Source organism: Orycteropus afer, unplaced genomic scaffold (assembly GCF_000298275.1).
Source record: "Orycteropus afer afer isolate SDZICR_OR568_19922 unplaced genomic scaffold, OryAfe1.0 scaffold00013, whole genome shotgun sequence".
NCBI classification, from domain to species: domain Eukaryota; kingdom Metazoa; phylum Chordata; class Mammalia; order Tubulidentata; family Orycteropodidae; genus Orycteropus; species Orycteropus afer.
The window spans coordinates 9,931,289-9,948,302 of record NW_006921600.1 but is presented as its reverse complement, the minus strand read 5'-3'; the positions used below and the strand labels follow the sequence as shown (position 1 = coordinate 9,948,302).

Genomic DNA, 17,014 nt, shown 5'->3' with positions numbered 1-17,014 from the left:
ATTTTGGTTTTCTTCATTCTTCTTTGCTCTGGATGAGGAGAGACCCATCGTTGCATCTAGATGGCAGCTTGCTAGCTTTTAAGATCCCGGTTGCTTCTCGCCAAAGTAGGAGGTGGAACAATGTTTTGTATAGTATGTTATGCTAGGCTGTAATCTTTATGGGAGCAGATCACCAGATCTTTTCTCCTTCAGAGCTACTGGTGGGTTTGAACCACTGACTTTTTTCATGAGCAGCTGATTGCTTAACTGCTAGACCTCTTTTACTTCAGATGAAGGCTAATTTAATTGAAGTAGTATATAGAAACTTTGCTTCAGTGTAGCTCCTTTCCCTCCCTACTCCTTTGTGGTATTATTATCCTATATGTTACATGTTTCTGTAAGCCCCACACTACCTTCTATAATTATTATTTACTGCACTTGTATTTTAAGCCAGTTTAGAGAAGGAGAAAAATACTATATATGTATCTATATGTGTGTCTAGATCTGTATCTATACATCTCTGTGTCTCTTATACATACACACACACACTGTGTCTTTTATGTTTGCCTTTGTAATTTCCTTTAGTGTTACTCTATTTTTTTGTTTGGATTTGAGTTACTGTCTGATGTCATTTCCTTTCTTGTCCTTTTGTATTTCTTGTAAAGCATGTCTGCTAGTAAATTCAATCTTTATTTATTTAGGAATGTCTTTATTCATCTTTATTATTGACAGTTTTTCTGGATATTAAATTCTTGGTTCACAGAACTTTTTTTTTTTTCTTCAGTGTTTTACACATGCTATCCTACTGTCTTTTGGTTTCCATTTTATTAATGACAAAACACACTGCCGTCGAGTTGGCTCTGACTCATAGTGACCCCTCCTTGGGTTTCCGAGGCGATATCACTACAGAAGTAGATTGTCCAACCTTCCTTCTGAGGAGTGGCTGGTGGGTTTGAACCACCAGCCTTCTGGTTAGCAGTCAAATACCTTCGGCACTATGCCACCAGAGCTCCTGTTGTTGACAAGTTGGTTTTTAATCTTGTTAGAGTTTCTAAGTACTTGATGGGTCCCCCTGCCCCTGCTTTTAAGATTTTTAAAATTTATTCTGACTTTTGATGGTTTGCCTATTATGTATCTAGATGTAGATCTATTTGAGTTTATCCTTCTTGTTATTTGTTGAACCTTTCTTGGTATTTGTTCAGTTTCTTGGTTGTGTAGATTAGTGTTCATCAAATTTAGGGGCATTTTACCATTATTTCTTAATATATTTCTTTGCTTGTTTTTTTCTCTCTAGAACTGAATTTTAAGTATGTTAGTGTGCTTCATGGTTCCTACAGGTGTCTGATTTTATTGTTATTCTTCATTAGATGGTTCATTTATCTTGATAGTTTTTAAAATTCTTTAAACACAGTTTGTTTTATTTTCTTGGACATAATTATAATAGCTGTTTTGAAGTTTTACAAAGATTTGTGTCTGGGCCCCCTCAGAGACAGTTTTTCTAAAACTACTTTTTTCTAATGGGCCACATCCATAATTTTGTGAATGATTCATAATGAATGCTTCATAATTTTTGTTGAAAACTCGACATTTAAGATGTAACATTGTATCGACTCTAGATTCTACTTCATCACCTTTTCCTTGAGCTGATGGTGGTAGTTGCTGTTTTTTGCTTTTTTGCCATTGTATTAACTTACTTGGGCAAATTCTGTACTTTTTCTCCGATGCAGTTTGTAGCCAGTGATGTTTCTTCCTAGTTTTTCTCTAAAAATTTTTAAGACTGGCTTTCTGGGTGTTCCCATTATATTAGCTTAGCTTAGTGGTTAACCAGTAATTGTTCAGAGTTTGTGTTTATATACTGTGAGCCATGAGGCTTCCACCATTTGCTAAGGTTATCTCATTGTGGGTTAGTGTATGCATCCAAAGTCCAGGCAATAAGTCTGTCCTGTCCTTTACTTTCTACTTGTACAAGACTTCACATATAACCAGGGATGAGTAGGTAACTGAAGCCCTCTTTGATTTCTTGTATAGATAAGTGTAACTTTTAAGACTTCTAAGAATATGTAGGAGATTATCAAAGCACACTGTGTCTGTTTTGTTCCCCAAATCTCCCTGTTAAATTTTTGGCTACTCTATTATTTGCCACTGATTACTGTTGTTTTCAATAATTTCCCTTGTATAAGACTTTTCAGTGGGGATCAAATCCTGCCAGCCTCCTCCAGCAGCAGGAAAGCTGTTGGTCCTCACCTCTACCACTCTGATGCTAGGGCCTAGGTGGGAGTAGTTCTTTGTTAAAACATCGTAGACCCTAGCTTCTCTTAATGAAGGTCAGCAATTTTTCTTGTATAAATGTCAGTTCGTTTTATATCTCTAGTTAGGTTCCAGTGTGTTGTCTCCTGCACTGAGCTTCCACTAAGGAGCTCTGGTGGCACATTTGGTTGCTAACCATCTGCTTTGCAGGAGAAAGATGAGGCAATCTGTTTCTGTAAAGATTTACAGCCTTGGAAACTCTATGGGGGCAGTTCTTTTCTCTCGTATAGGATCACTATCAGTTGGAAGTGACTCAGTGGTAGTGGGTTTGCCTTGGTTTTGCTGAGCTTCCACTGAGCCCACTTACAGATGAAGACTGGATCACTCTTTTTCTAAGTATGGTTCCTTTATATAAGCATCAGAAATCTCTCAGAATTGGTAAAATGTAGATTCCTAGGTGTGGTAGTTACATTTGTGTGTCAACTTGGCTGGGCCTGGTTGAGTGGCAAGGCAGCTGGTGGTAGTTATTCCCCATGATGAGATTGGCAATCAGTTTCATAGTGGGATCTACCACAAGCAGCTGAGTAGCTGCCTTTGGGAACGTGGTCTATTTCCTGTATTTAAGGAGAAGCCTTGGGAATGGTCTCTAGCCTACAGCACGCATGGACCCTCCATGTAGCTGTGTCGTGGCTCAGCAGCCTGCTATGCTCTGCTGACCTTGGGACTTACAATGGACTTAAGGTACTGGCCTGCCGTGTGGTTTGGTAACATCGGGACTGTGCCTTTTTAGTTGTCAACCTTGGGGCTTCTCAGCCTCAGCAGCCAGCAGCTGTCTGAGTGAAGAAACGCCTCTAGCTCCAGTGGGCCGGGAGCAGGAGGCAGAGCTGGATCCCAAGGTTGAGGGGCTTTCACCCAGCCCCTAGAGCCTGCACTTTGAACTTGGACTTAAAGCCTCCAAATTGTAAGAATAAACTCCTGTTTGTTTAAGCCATCCCGTTTGTGGTATATTCCTGTCAGAGTGGCACTAGGTAACCAGAACACTAGGCTCCATCTTACCTCTGAAATATGTTGAGTTTTTTTTTTTTTTTTTCCTTCATTTGTCAACAGTGATTAAATGGGGCATATAATCTTTGCTTATACTACAGGTAGTCCCTGGTTTATGATGTATTTTGAGTTATAATGAATTACTCTGATGATCATCCTTTTTAGTTGTACATCTTATTCTTAGTAATATGTACTACATATAATGTAGCAGCACATAATTTGTTGATGTTACAGTTCTCATGCCAACCCCCAAAGACAAAGATTGGATTTATGAAGATACTGATAATAAAAGACAACAGTAATGAAAACTGGAGGAAAAAAAAAGAGGTGTTCAATTTATATCAGAACTGACTTAATGTCAGAGTAGTTGGAACAGAACCTTTCATAAGTTGAGGACTGCCTTATACATTGCATTTGGTGGGTGTTTTTAGTACTAACTGTGACAGTGTAGGTTCTTTTGAGTTCCACATATTTGCAGTTGCACCAGTTTTCTTATTTTAGTGATTTTTAAACTATACTTATGTTTCAGTTGACATGAATCCACTATTTTCTTATTGTATCTCCATCTACTCAATAGTCAGAATAACTAAAATAGGACTACTTGTGGTTGGTGAAATAACAGACATAAAAACAAATGCCAACATTAATTGTATGCATTATTGCATTCCTATTTATAGTTACATAAGTACTGGAGATTAGTATTGGGACCTCTTGTTAATCTGGTTCTGAGTTTGGTTCTAGCTTTAATAACAAGCTTCTGTCTTGTTCCCTTTCTTTGTCTTGGACATATATTTTCTACTGTACCACCTTTGGAACTAGGGCTCTGTAGGTTTTTTTTTTTTTTTTTTCCATCAGGCTCCTCCTTTAAGTCCTCCAACATAAGTGTGTGATGTGAAACCTAGGTTTGGCATCTGGGGCTTGTCAGGTGCTGCATTTCTTTTCTAATGTTCATTTTGGGAACAAGGTAGGTGGGATAGCATGCCACAGTAACTGATTACACACCTGTGGCATATCACACACAGTAGGTGATATTCAGAGGAAGCAAAGTTAAATTAGTTTTAGTATATTCTGTTGAGTAGCTCAGTTTGGAAACATTCATATCAAAATAAAGAGTTAAATAAGCTTGGACCACTAAGGGCTAATTTTCTGCTATCTGCAAAATAACTTTGCTATCAAAATAAACAGAAACCTTCATTCTCTGAGAGTTCAGAAGTACTTCTGAGAGTACCAAAGTTTCTCTATACTAGAATTAGTCACTGTAGATCCTTGTTTGTGAAAAAGAGAAGGAAACTTAGAGAAAAATGTTATAGTGCTGTGTCTTAATTCATTCTCTTCCTTGGACCTTCAGGAATGTCCATCTCAGGATGATTATTGGTATATAATATTTATTATTATATAATGATAATAGTGATAGTAATAACGTTGTTGTTATGTGCTGTTGAGTTGGCCCTGACTCATAGCGACCCCTCCTTGGCTTTCTAAGGCAATATCACTACAGAAGTAGATTGCTCAAGCTTCCTTCTGAGGGTAGTAATAATAGAAATCATAATATTTATGATTATCACTAAAGTAGTCAGAACTCCAGTAGGATAAATTGAATCTGAAACATAATTTATTTTGGGCAAGATTTGGTTCTTCATTTGTTGGTCTCATATAGAAGATATATATGTTTGGTTGGTCTAAAATGGAATGGATATTGTACCATTAAAAACAATGAAATTTTCAAGTACTTAGGAGGCTTAGCATACTGTAAGCCTAGTGGCAGAGTGTGCTATATTTCCAGCAGAGTTGTAACTGAAGGAAGAAAGTATGGATGGGTGGTTTGCTGGCATATGCTCCTTGAATTGTTGGCTATTTTGATGTCAGCTTTTATGTTGATTGTATCATGTTTTAATGACAAAAGTGTTTACTAGAAATTATAGCTTGGAAAAGAGAGCCACTTTTCTGCTTCTGCAAAAAACTAGGTAAAGCATGGATGTGGGCTAAAGTAGCTGTGGAGTTTTATATTCAGATTGTATGAACAGTAAACAGAGCATCTAAAATAACCACTTGCACATTGCAACAAACACATCATCATTTGCTTAAAAAAGAGTTATAATTACAGTTGACGAAGCATGGACACCATAAAAAATGCATTAGTTTGACTTGACACATTAATTACCTGTTTTTGCAGATGTTTTTATGTATTGTTGTGTGAACAGTTTACAAAATAATTACAGGAAAGTCATATGGAAAATAAACTAAGTGGGTGGTTTCTCGCCTAAATATTTTCATTCATGTGAATCTGTGTGAGGCGCAGCTGCTCTATAGCAAAAGCAGAGAGATAGATGAGATTCTCGAAGGGTTTTTTAATTTGACGGTCTCTCTCGTCAGTATCGCCACATTTGTATGTCTTTAGCAACACAATTTAAAAACACTAAAATGAGAGGGTTGGTTTAATCCTGGTGCTCACTGAAAAAAACCTTGACTATGGTCAGAAGAAATAGAGATATCCATGAGTATTGTAAAATAAACAAGATGAAACCAAATAAACCCTAAATGCAAAACTACTGCTATTTCAATATTAAAGGGTTAAGTATTTTAAGAGAAAGAATTAAACTTTATTTTGTAATTACTTCACTTACATAGTTTTATATAACATAGAGCTCAGAATCTTAATAATTAAACTCTGAATCTTGCATAAATGGTACAGAAGCACAGCTTATTGTTCTTCCATACCTGTTGTCATTGAGTCGATTCCAACTCTTAAGAGACCCTGTAGTCAGATTCTTCCATAGGAAATACTAAAAACATCAATCTTCTTTTGCTTAGAAGCTTACTGTCTTGCCACTAGTAGTCTCCAAGTATGTTTCATTTGAAAAATAACCCAGTCATTGTACCAGACATGTAGTTTTATCAACCGTTAAGAAACACATCATTGATACTCTCATGACAAATTTTCATGAAATAAGACAAAAAGTCTCTTTTTAATGTAGTCATGCCACTTCCAAACAATGTTCTTCTACATTCCGCTTGTATCTTTAAACTACACAGATAATGAAGGCAATGATTATAAACACCTCTCTGGCATACATTTTATATAGTTATTAAGGAAAGCACTAAGTTAGACAAAGAGGTAATTGGAGCATCTCTAGGTATGCAAGTGTTATCAGGTCATGCATTCATTTATTTATCCTTTCATATTTTAAACAGAATTTCATTGAGTATCTCACGTATTTAATGTTTTCTGACAATGCAGAGATGACTGTAAACATTGAGGTGACTGACTGTATGCCTGGAATGTAATAGATATCCAGTAATTTTAGATGTCTCTCTGAAGTTGGGAGAGATGGGACAGGAGTAAATAATATGGAGAACTTTTTCACTCTGGTAGACTACTTTAAGAAAGCCAATTTCTAGAGAGAATTTTATGTGTTATCTTGAGATTGCTTTAAATGTGATATACTCTTCAAACTTACATTCTTTGATTTGTGTAAATGTGGAGATATGTTTCTTCATGTTAAAGCAATCTGAAGAAAGATGAGATGGAGTCTGTTCTGATTCTGGTATATGATAATTTAATTCTTATAGTGGGGGATGCATTAAGAGTCCAAAACCTCTAAGACTGAGAATAAACTGCTCATGATCAGTAATTCTGTTGATCATTTTACATCACCTCAAAGGAAAAATATTTTATGGAATATTATATACATCAATATCATGATATCAAGGAAAGAGTTACTGGATTTTTCCGTGGACTTTCTACTTAAGATATCTCTAATAGCTGGTGAAAGAATGAGCAGTGTCTTTGTGAGGGCTAAGAGGTTTCCCATATTTACTAAGATGGCAGATAAAAAATTATTAAGTTTGTGTGGTGTTTCATCTCCAATTTTCCCCTTATTTTATTTTATTATTCTCCTTCATAAAGTAAAGTTTTAGCTCCTTAGTTTTGATTTTTTTTTTCTTTTCCTTCAGTCCCCCTCATTAGCTTTTTTTCTTCTTTTCTATTAGTCTTTTAGAAGCAATTTGACTTTAGAACTTAAGGGAAATTTAGAGGGTCATTATTATTTTTGGCAAGAGTTTGTTATCACTAAGAGACTTTCTAGGGAATATTGTTTTGAAGGGAACAGTTCGTAGATGATTAGTTTTATGGATAGGCAACCAATTTTAACCAATTACTGTTGAGTTGATTATGGCCCCTGGCAGTCCCATTTGTTAGAGTAGAACTGTGCTCCATAGGGTTTCCAGTGGTTAATATTTTGGAAGTAGATCACCAGGCCTTTCTTCTGAACTACCTCTGGGTAGACTCAAACATCCAACCTTTCATTCAGCAGCCCAGTGTATTAACTGTTCGCACCACCCAGAGGCTCCCTTTTAAAATTGCAAACCAAGAGAAATAAGGTAGATAGCAGAAAGGAATGCTAGAATCTCAGAGAAGCTGTTTCTTTAGGCATTTCATGCTCTATAATCTAATGATATGCTAGTTTTCATTCAGTATTACTGTTAGTAGAAAAACTGCTAAACAGCAGTGAAAGGAAACATAATTGAGGCAAATGCCTAGACGTATTATGACTTTCACTGTTTGTCAGTGATTCTTTGAACTTTGGGGACCATGTATTGCTTGCTAGGTTTTTAAAAAGCATTAAGGAGGTTGGTTAAGTGCAGATGGGAAGGTGATTCCCTGACTGACCAATTCTTATTATACTGGATACACTGATGGCTCCAGAGTGGTGGGTGTGTAGAACTATGAATTACTGTTCTCAAGGTTGCCTTTTGTTGTCACACACTTAACATAAGGCAGAAATGGTAGGCTGTACCTGAAAAGAACAAAACAGCATTAAATATAATAAATCAGCACTGCAGAAAAATATAACTGCCAAGGCCGTCTCAAACAGGAGTATTCTTTTTATGGTACTAAAGTTGTAAAAAACAAAACAAAACAAAAAATAACAAAAACTCATCCCAGCAAACCCAGGTTGATTTGGATGTTCTTTCTAATATGATACATTTGAATGAAAATCAAACATGCTCGAACAAGAGCACAGGAAATAATGGACAGTGTTTATGGAATAGAGAGATGGAGGCAATAAGAAAATAAGATGTGGGTTAAATTCTGTGCATGTGGCAAAAATCAAGTATAATGAGATTGTGTCTAAAAATGCCTTAAATTTTCTATACAGTTCAGATCTGAAGTACAAAGTCGTCATACTATCTTTCAGGAAATCTAGCATGGTTAGTTGTTCTGCCAACATGTTCCTTTGTGGCATATGATAAGGAAGTTAGCTTTTATTATTTTAGTGACTTAGGGTGGAATAATAGACTTGGAAGAAATCTATTATTATTATACTTTTTATTCTAGGTTGTGAAATTAATTTTTATTAGTTCCATGGGTGAAAGAATGCCTTTTTTTTTTTTACAAGGTAAATGAGAAAAAGCCTTTTGTTTTCCAAAGAAATCCTTGGGTCACAAGGATGTTTGAGACCAGCTTTTCTCAGAAAGGCCTATTCTCTTTTATGTAGTGTGAAATATACCTCTTTTAAGATATATTTTATGTAGTGTGAAATACACCTTAAAAGAGGTATATATCATACTACATAAAAAAGAGCTGTGAGTTTGTCTGTCGCCTTGGGTCTTTCTCCTTCCTCAGTGTGCTCTGCTCTGTTGCTGTCTGGTACCTTTCTCATGTTCTCACATTTATTTTCTCTTCATCTTTATTCCCATACTCGATCTAGTCTTATACTTTGCAATTTTTTGTTTTTATTGCTGTTTTACTCAGAAACAGTACAATACTCAAATTCAGTTATTTTTATTTATATTGAAAGGTAGCTTCCTACCTTCCTACCTAACAGAGTATGCTGTTTCAAGATGCGGATTAGTTTAGGCTCTTATATTATGTAACTGAGAAAGACATTTTACTTTCTTGAACCTTAGTTTCCTCAGTTATATAAGGAAAGTAATGTATCTTTTGTAAATGAGAATGTGAATGAAGATGAGAATGAAAGGGTCCCAAGTATGGTGGCTTCTTGGATGAGGTAGAATTTTAAGATTCAATTATCTAAAGATTGACTTCCATAAAACTTCTTTTTGTGGCTTAAATCAGAGGTAGTTCCATGAGAAATGCAAGATAATCAAATATTTCTAAAATTTCATTGCAACTTCAGATTTTCTGCTTATTTGTACTGACATTTCTGCTCAGCTACACCTGCCCTAGTGTTTCACAGATTACATTCGTATTCATCCTATATCCATTTCCCTCTTGATCAGAAATGGATAAAGTGGAATAAAGAAGATAGGCCTGTCACAATACACACATCTTTTATGATGCACCACAACTTGATATAAAGATTAGTAAATCATGGACACCACTTTTTCTCTTTTGAATAACAAATTCTTGTTCTGTATGAGTGATTAACATGACTGTAAACAAATTTTAATTGACAGATTATTAGTTTTAAGGATTCTAATTTCCTTAATTTCTTATCACTTGTTCTTATTTATTTATTATTTTCTCAATTGTTATTTGGATGAAAATTTACAGAGCAAATTCACTTTCCATACAGCAGTTCACATATACTTTGTCTCATGTCATTGACTACAGTTTACCACAATGCAACAGCTCCCCTCCCACTTCCTCCCGATAGTTACCTCTTCCCTGTGTCCATCCCTCCATGCACTCCTGCCCCCTAAGCTGTCTTCCTGTCTCATCACTTGTTCTTAACTGTAAGAAAAATAAAAAAATAAAATACACACACTCTATAGTAATTATTTTTGTAGAGATTATTTATATTGAGTAACTAGGTAAACATACTGTTTTTATCTTTATGTAAAATGCCCAGTACAACTAGATGAGACCTTCCCTAACTATCAAAATTAAAGGAACCTTTCCTTCTAGGCCAAGGATAATCAACTGTGCCTTTTTTTCCCCCCTAGTAATAAGTTTATTTACAAACATCTGTTTTGCTTTATGTGTTCAGCAGGGTTTGATCCATTTTTTCAGAGGCTGTACTTCTTAAAACGCTCCTCCTCTTACCTGTTTCATGGACTTAGACATCCCTGTTCCTTAAGAAGTTGGTGTCTTACTATAAAGAAAGGTGCCCAAATCCAGATCTAAAAATACAAAGTCATTATAATTAGTAGCCGCCATTTGTTTTCCACTGAAAAAGGCACATTCTTCCCTGGCACTCCTCATCACGGAGGTGGTAAATGGATCACAGGGGTGGTAAACCTTTGAATGCTCTGCCCCAACATGGCATTGAACCTTAGTTTGAGCCCTCTGCAAAGGACTCAGAGACCGAGTGCAGAAGAAGTGGTGCACCAGCCCATTCTGCTTTCATGGCCTTGTACCTTCTACAGTACCATTTTGATTTCCTTCTGTATATATGTTTACTTTTTCTTATATTCTTATATATTCTCTTTTTACTTCAAATCTTCCACTTTTTTGGGGGGAGGAGGGCATCTCTTTTGCTTTTCCTTTTCTCATTTATTCCTTCTGACACCTGCGTGGAATGCCAGTTTACCAATGGCATCCAGGAGGCAGGACCAGAGTGTCCTGTGGCTCCATTGGTAGGACTAGATAGGTTATTAAATTTTAACACTAAACTATGTATGGGGGAGCTCTGGTAGCATAGTGGCTAAGACACTTGCCTGCTAACCAGACGGCTGGCGGTTCAAACCCACCAGCCACTCCTCGGAAGGAAGGTTGGGCAATCCTACTTCCATAGTGATACTGCCTCGGAAACCCAAGGAGGGGTCGCTATGAGTTGGGGCCGACTCGACGGCACATAACAACAACAACAAACTATGTATGCACTTTGAAAAGCATCAGGTATCTATTTAAAGAGCCCTGGTGGTGTAGTGGTTAAATGCTTGATTGCTAACTCAAAGGTCAGCAGTTTGAACCCACCAACCACTCCCTGGGAGAAAGATAAGGCATTCTGCTTCTTTGAAGATTACAGTCTTGGAAACCCTGTGGGCAGTTCTGCTCTGTTCTGTAGGGTCACATGAATTGGCATCTACTCAGCAGCAATGGGAAGTGTTTACCTGGTTATGTTACTGAAGAAATAATAAATAGTCATATGACCTAGATTAAAGGTCATATACCTAGTTTTTCTTGGAAAATAAACAGTGGGGTATGTGTGACTGTGTGCATGAGGATGCAAAATGAGGAACAGGTGATAAAACAGTAAGGAGGTTAGCATCTTTAAAAGTAAAAACTATCAATTAAAAGTTCTTTAAAGTCACATTTATCAATAATTTAATCAGGAAGAATCATTCCGGAAAGTTATAGATTCATTTTTACTTTCTAGTACGAATCTCAGTAAGCATCTAGCAGCTAAGATGTGGTTCCCAGCCTTGTTTGCTTCTATTGATCAGCAGTGTTTGTGATCCCCCTTTTTAAGGGGTTGAGAAGGAAGAAGACATAATATGTATATTCAATGTTATGTTTAAAAACCTTCCCATGTTTCCATCACTTCATTGTTGTTTCAGTGGAATTGGAACCACCATCACCAGCAGGAGTCCATTTTAACTGCTGGCTTCTGGTTCTTATTTCTCTGTTACTATGGAGACTGGCTAGAAAACAGCAGAAAAACCAAAAGTTTAAAAAACAGTGATTTGATTACAAAACATGGTTTTAACTCTGGCTCTAATTAGGTGTTCCATAATCTTGGCATTTTTGAATGTCACATTATTTTGGGATCTAATAGACTTTTTTGAATACAGCAGATTTTGAATTTTCACTAAAGCTTAAACAATTAAAAAACTAATGTTGCCACAGTTTGTCCTAGAGTTGAGCCTAAGGCGAATCACAAATTTTAAATGGTGATAAGGGCTTGAAGGACATAACCTGAAATGAGAAGAGCTAATGGTACTGGGAATAACAGAGCCCAAACAGTAAGCCCCCAAACAAAGAATTAGTAGTGTGTAGAAATGCTGAATATTTGTTATTTATGTGGCACATTTTATCTTTAGAGTATAGAGTATGTTAAAGTTACATAGGTGATTTTCACAAAGAGATTCTGTTCATTTTTCAACTGAATTATTTCAAAGAAGCAACTTTAGAAATTAAGTAAAATTTAAGGACAAAAGCATTTTTATTGAGTTTTGAGAAGTCAGAGTTGATTAGAGATTTAATAATTGTAGATTGTTCTAGAGTTAAAAAGCAATAGATATATTTTTCCTACAAAACCAGTTATATTTGTAAATTACTCATAAAGCAAAGAAGAAATTCACTAGTAGTATAAAAGTTGTGAAATTAAAGTCATGTGGCAAATTGAAATCCCAGCTTTTTTGCAGTTTTTCTTTGATTCTTTGGTTTGTAGGTGACAGAGTTCAAATTTGAACTACTGTAGGCAAAGAAAGGCAGGAGTGTAGGTTCAACTGAAATCAGGGACACTAGTAATAGTAGGATTTATTTTGTTTCTCGTATCTGTTTCACTCTGTGTCAACTTCCTTCTTTCAGATTGGCTTTTTTTCCACATTGGCAGAAACTATGGCTGCTGGCAATTCCCACTTCTCTTATTTCCAGCTTCAAATAACAGAGGACTGATTAGCCCAGTATGTATTGGGCCAAGTCCTTCATTCTTTAGCTGTGGCCAGGAGGGTGAGGTTGTCTGATTGACCCAGCTTATGACAGGGGCCTACCCTTTGCTACCCAGTAGTGGCTAGAGGGACTAAGATCTGTAGCAAGATAGCAGCTTTTATTCAAATACTTGGTTAGGGTTGGTAGTGGTGGTATTGGTGGGGGGCTGGGGTGGGGCTAGGGCCTAGGCATGAATGAGAGGAGAAAGGAACATTTCCCAAAAGAAGTGGGGAGAAGATGCTGTTCCAGGAAGAAATAAGAGATTTTTCTACTAGTAGTCTTTTGGTGAAAAAATCTACTTTTACTAATAATTTTGTTCAATTCAGGAAACATTATTTTGTGGCATTTGGTTTTGAGAGATAAAACATTTTTTCAAACCAAAAACCAATAGAGAAATTGAAAATTTAGTGTTTCTTATGTGAGTGCTTCTGTATAGTATCATTTATGTGTGTTGTCTCCTTTAATCTCTACAATCATTTGAGATGTATATAGGAGCTCTGGTAGCATAGTGCCTAAGGCACTTGACTGCTAACCAGAAGGCTGGCGGTTCAAACCCACCAGCCACTCCTCAGAAGGAAGGTTGGGCAATCTACTTCTGTAGTGATACTGCCTTGGAAACCCAAGGAGGGGTCGCTATGAGTCCGGGCCGACTCGACGGCACATAACAACAACAACAACAACAACATTCCATTTTAGGAAATGATGAAGAGGTTCAGAAGGTTGAGATAACTTACCATAGCTCATATGACTACTGAGAGGCAGAGCTACGATTCGGATAACCAGGGTTTCTGGAAAGTAACCCAGTACGCTTTCCACTGTATGATGCTTGCTCTTTGGATAACTTTATTCAGAAAAGTGCATAGGGTAAATTAAAGCAACAACTGTGAATTAAATGCTTTGATAAAAAAATGAGTCATGAATAGTTTTCAATATTTTTTATGAAAGGAGCCTTAGACATCATATAGTTTAATGGTTTTGAAAATTTCAAATTTTAGCCATGGAACTCTTTATTCAAATGAAATTCTATGTAATAGGTATATAAAATGGGTAAAAGCATAGAATGATCTTTTTTAGAGAGAAGAGGACCAGTATCCTATACACTCAAAAAACTAAACTCACTGCTGTTGGGTGGAGTCGACTCATAGCCACTCCTCCTTGGGTTTCCAAGGTGGTATCTCTGTGGAAGTAGATTGCTCAGCCTTCCTTCTGAGGAGTGGCTGGTGGGTTTGAACCACCACCCTTCTGGTTAGCAGTCAAATGCCTTAGGTGCTATGCCACCAGAGCTTCCCAGTACCCTATAGGTTTAACCTTTTCCTTAGGGTTTGGAGGAGTTCTTTAGAAGCCACTCTGAATTCTCTTTGTTTAGTAATTGAGGAAACTGAGACATAGATAGGGTAAATGACTTGTTCACTTTTACGTACTTGTATAATACATGGATTTTGATCACATTCTTGTTTTCAATTGAAAAAACAAACTACTGAGCTTACAAAAATCAAAACCAAAGCCCATTGCCATTGAGTTGATTCTGACTCAAAGTGACCCACATTGGGTTTCCAAGGGGGTAAATTTTTGTAGAAGTAGATTGCCCCATCTTCCTTCTGCAGAGTGGCTGGTAGGTTTGAACCACCAGCCTTCTTGCATGCAGTCAAATGCCTTAGGTGCTACACCACCAGCACTCCTTTTACAAAAATCATTGGAATTAATTCAAGGTTACTCTAAATGATAACATTTTCCATAGTTGCATTCCAGTTTGGTGGTACTTTTACATAGTCCATAGCACATCATATCCACATCACAGTTCTTATTTAATCTCTACTGCAGTTAAGCCTATGGACTAGGGCTAGTCTGTTGTCTTTTATTTAAAGCTTTTTATATTACATTTCTTATATTTATGACTCCTCCTATAAAATATATCAAATTCCTAGTATATGTTTAAATAAGAGAGTGTCAGAATTTGGGTAAATGAAATTCATGGGTAATATTTAGACTTCGCTTATGGTTACAACTTTGATGTCTGTTCTAATTTTGCATATCTGTTCTGTTAGAAGTGTGAAAAAGCAGTGGATTGGGTTAAATCTTCAGTTTGGATAAAAGAAGTTTATTATTCCCCACATCTAGACTTTTGTTTTCTTCTTTTAGGAGAGTCAAGCCCTACCCGTCGAGAAGCTGTGAAGAGAAGAACAGCAGAGTATCTTATGCGGGCAGAGAGTATCTCTAGCCTTTATGGAAACTCTCAACTTGATAATGTATCAAAGGTATGTTTTTGTTTTATTTTGTGTTTTCTTTAGCCGCTTTTACTCTCTTATTTCTCAGCTTTACTTTCAATTAGAATGTTTGAGAATTTTTGGCTTTGGAATTTTATCAATAATTTCCTTAAAATGTTTTGGTTGAAAGAAAACATTAAAGTATACCATTGAAAATGGAATAAAATGGAACTTGCTCTTTCCTTCTTTTCCTTGGCTCTTTAATGTTAGTCTCTAATCTTTCCATCTGTAAAATGTCAGTAGTTTAGACTGCCAAGACATGTATCTGCATTTGAATTTTTTAAAGTTAAATTATGATTGTTGTGCTTTTCCTATACAGTTTTACTGACTCATGGTAACACTGTTTCATTTAGCTAATTTCTTACATTGTGAGCATAAGTCCTATAGGTATAGATCATCTAGAACCATAAAGGCATATTTACAGCAGGAATGTTTAGATTATAGGGGGCTGCTCTGGAGGTGTGGTGGTTAAGGCATTTGGCTGCTAACCAAAAGGTTGGTGATTCAAACCCCCCAGTTGCTCTGAGGAAGAGCGCTGAGGCAGTCTGCTTCCATAAATATTTACAGCTTTGGAAACTCAATGGGGGCCTCTGTGAGTCAGAATTGACAATGAGTTCTCCTCTCCTCTCACCTAAAAAGCAGATGAATACTTGTAAACCATCAGAAACGTTGTGATTTATTATTATTGTTTTCTATGTCATACCTTTCTGGATTTTATAAATTTCTGGAAGAAACTTTGGTTTTTCCTTTCTAGCAAAGTAATTTTTTTTCTGATGCAATTTAAAAATCATCTTATGGAGATGAGCCTGCTCTCTTTGTTGATCTAAAAGTCAGGCAGGGTTAGTTCAGATCCCAGCTCTGCTGCTTTGAAGCCAGGTAAGATTGGATAAAATACTTAACCTACCTCAAAGCCTCAGTTTCTACATCTGAAGAATGGTGATAGTAATAATATAACTGAGGCTCAAAGGTGGTTAAAGAAGAGAAATAGTGAATTCAGGAAGCTAGTCAAGAACCTCTAGAGGACATTTAACTTCAGTTATAGATAAGAAAATAAGCAAGGCGGCTAGAGTAGAGTAGACAAGGTAGTGTTCTTGTACATTAAGCATTTGTTTTTATTTTCTCTTTTGTATTTTATTCTCTTAAGCATGTCCCTTATTGGTCAGAGGCAAGCTTGATTATTTTCTTGTCTGTAATTTAAGTTAAATGTCCTCTGGTGGTTCTTGATTAGCTTGATGAATTCATTGTTTTTCTTCTTTAACCAAACCTTTGAGCCTCAGTTTCATCCAATAAATGAGTGGATTTCTGACAGTTCTTAAATTTTGTGCAAATGATATTATTTATATCTCTTATCCATGTATAAACAATTATTTCTAGCCTATTCTATTAAGACAATAAATAATTTTTTAGACTTTTATTATTTTTTCACCTTTGGTGCAGTCTAAGTTATGAGCTCTACCCACTGTTTCTCTGACAGTTTAAGCTTTTGCTTTACTGAGCTTGGGAGTCTGTTAATGTGGTAAATATTAAAGTTCTGACTTTCTCAGTCATTCGTGTTAATATCTTTTTCTAAAAATTACAGAAAGGAACCAAAACTCTCTATTACCTACTCTTTTCTTCATTATTGAAAGGCTACAAGAATTTTTTTGTGTGTGTTATGCTTTCTGTTTTTTTTTTTTGAAATTGTGATTTGAGTGAAAATATGCAGAGAAAATTCACTTTCCATACGCAGTTCACACACACTTTGTCTCATGACATTGACTACAATTTACCCCAATACAACAGTTCCCCTCCCACTTCCTCCCGATAGTTACCTTTTCCCTGTGTCCGTTCCTCCATGCACTCCTGCCCCCTGAGCTGCTCCCTGTGCATAAATGGCCCTTCTTTCTCCCATGATTGTTCACTCCAAGGAGTGTATCTACCT

The 17,014-nt window shown here is 36.4% G+C and overlaps 1 protein-coding gene across 1 annotated transcript in view; it reads left to right on the top strand.

Moving 5' to 3' along the window:
- The window catches only part of RPS6KC1 (ribosomal protein S6 kinase C1), a 315,271-nt gene that overhangs the window by 147,423 nt on the left and 150,834 nt on the right, over positions 1 to 17,014 (top strand). The window contains exon 7 of the mRNA XM_007952634.2: positions 14,969 to 15,084. Coding sequence (XP_007950825.1) covers positions 14,969 to 15,084 — 116 coding nt within the window. The remainder of the gene's footprint in view (positions 1 to 14,968; positions 15,085 to 17,014) is intronic.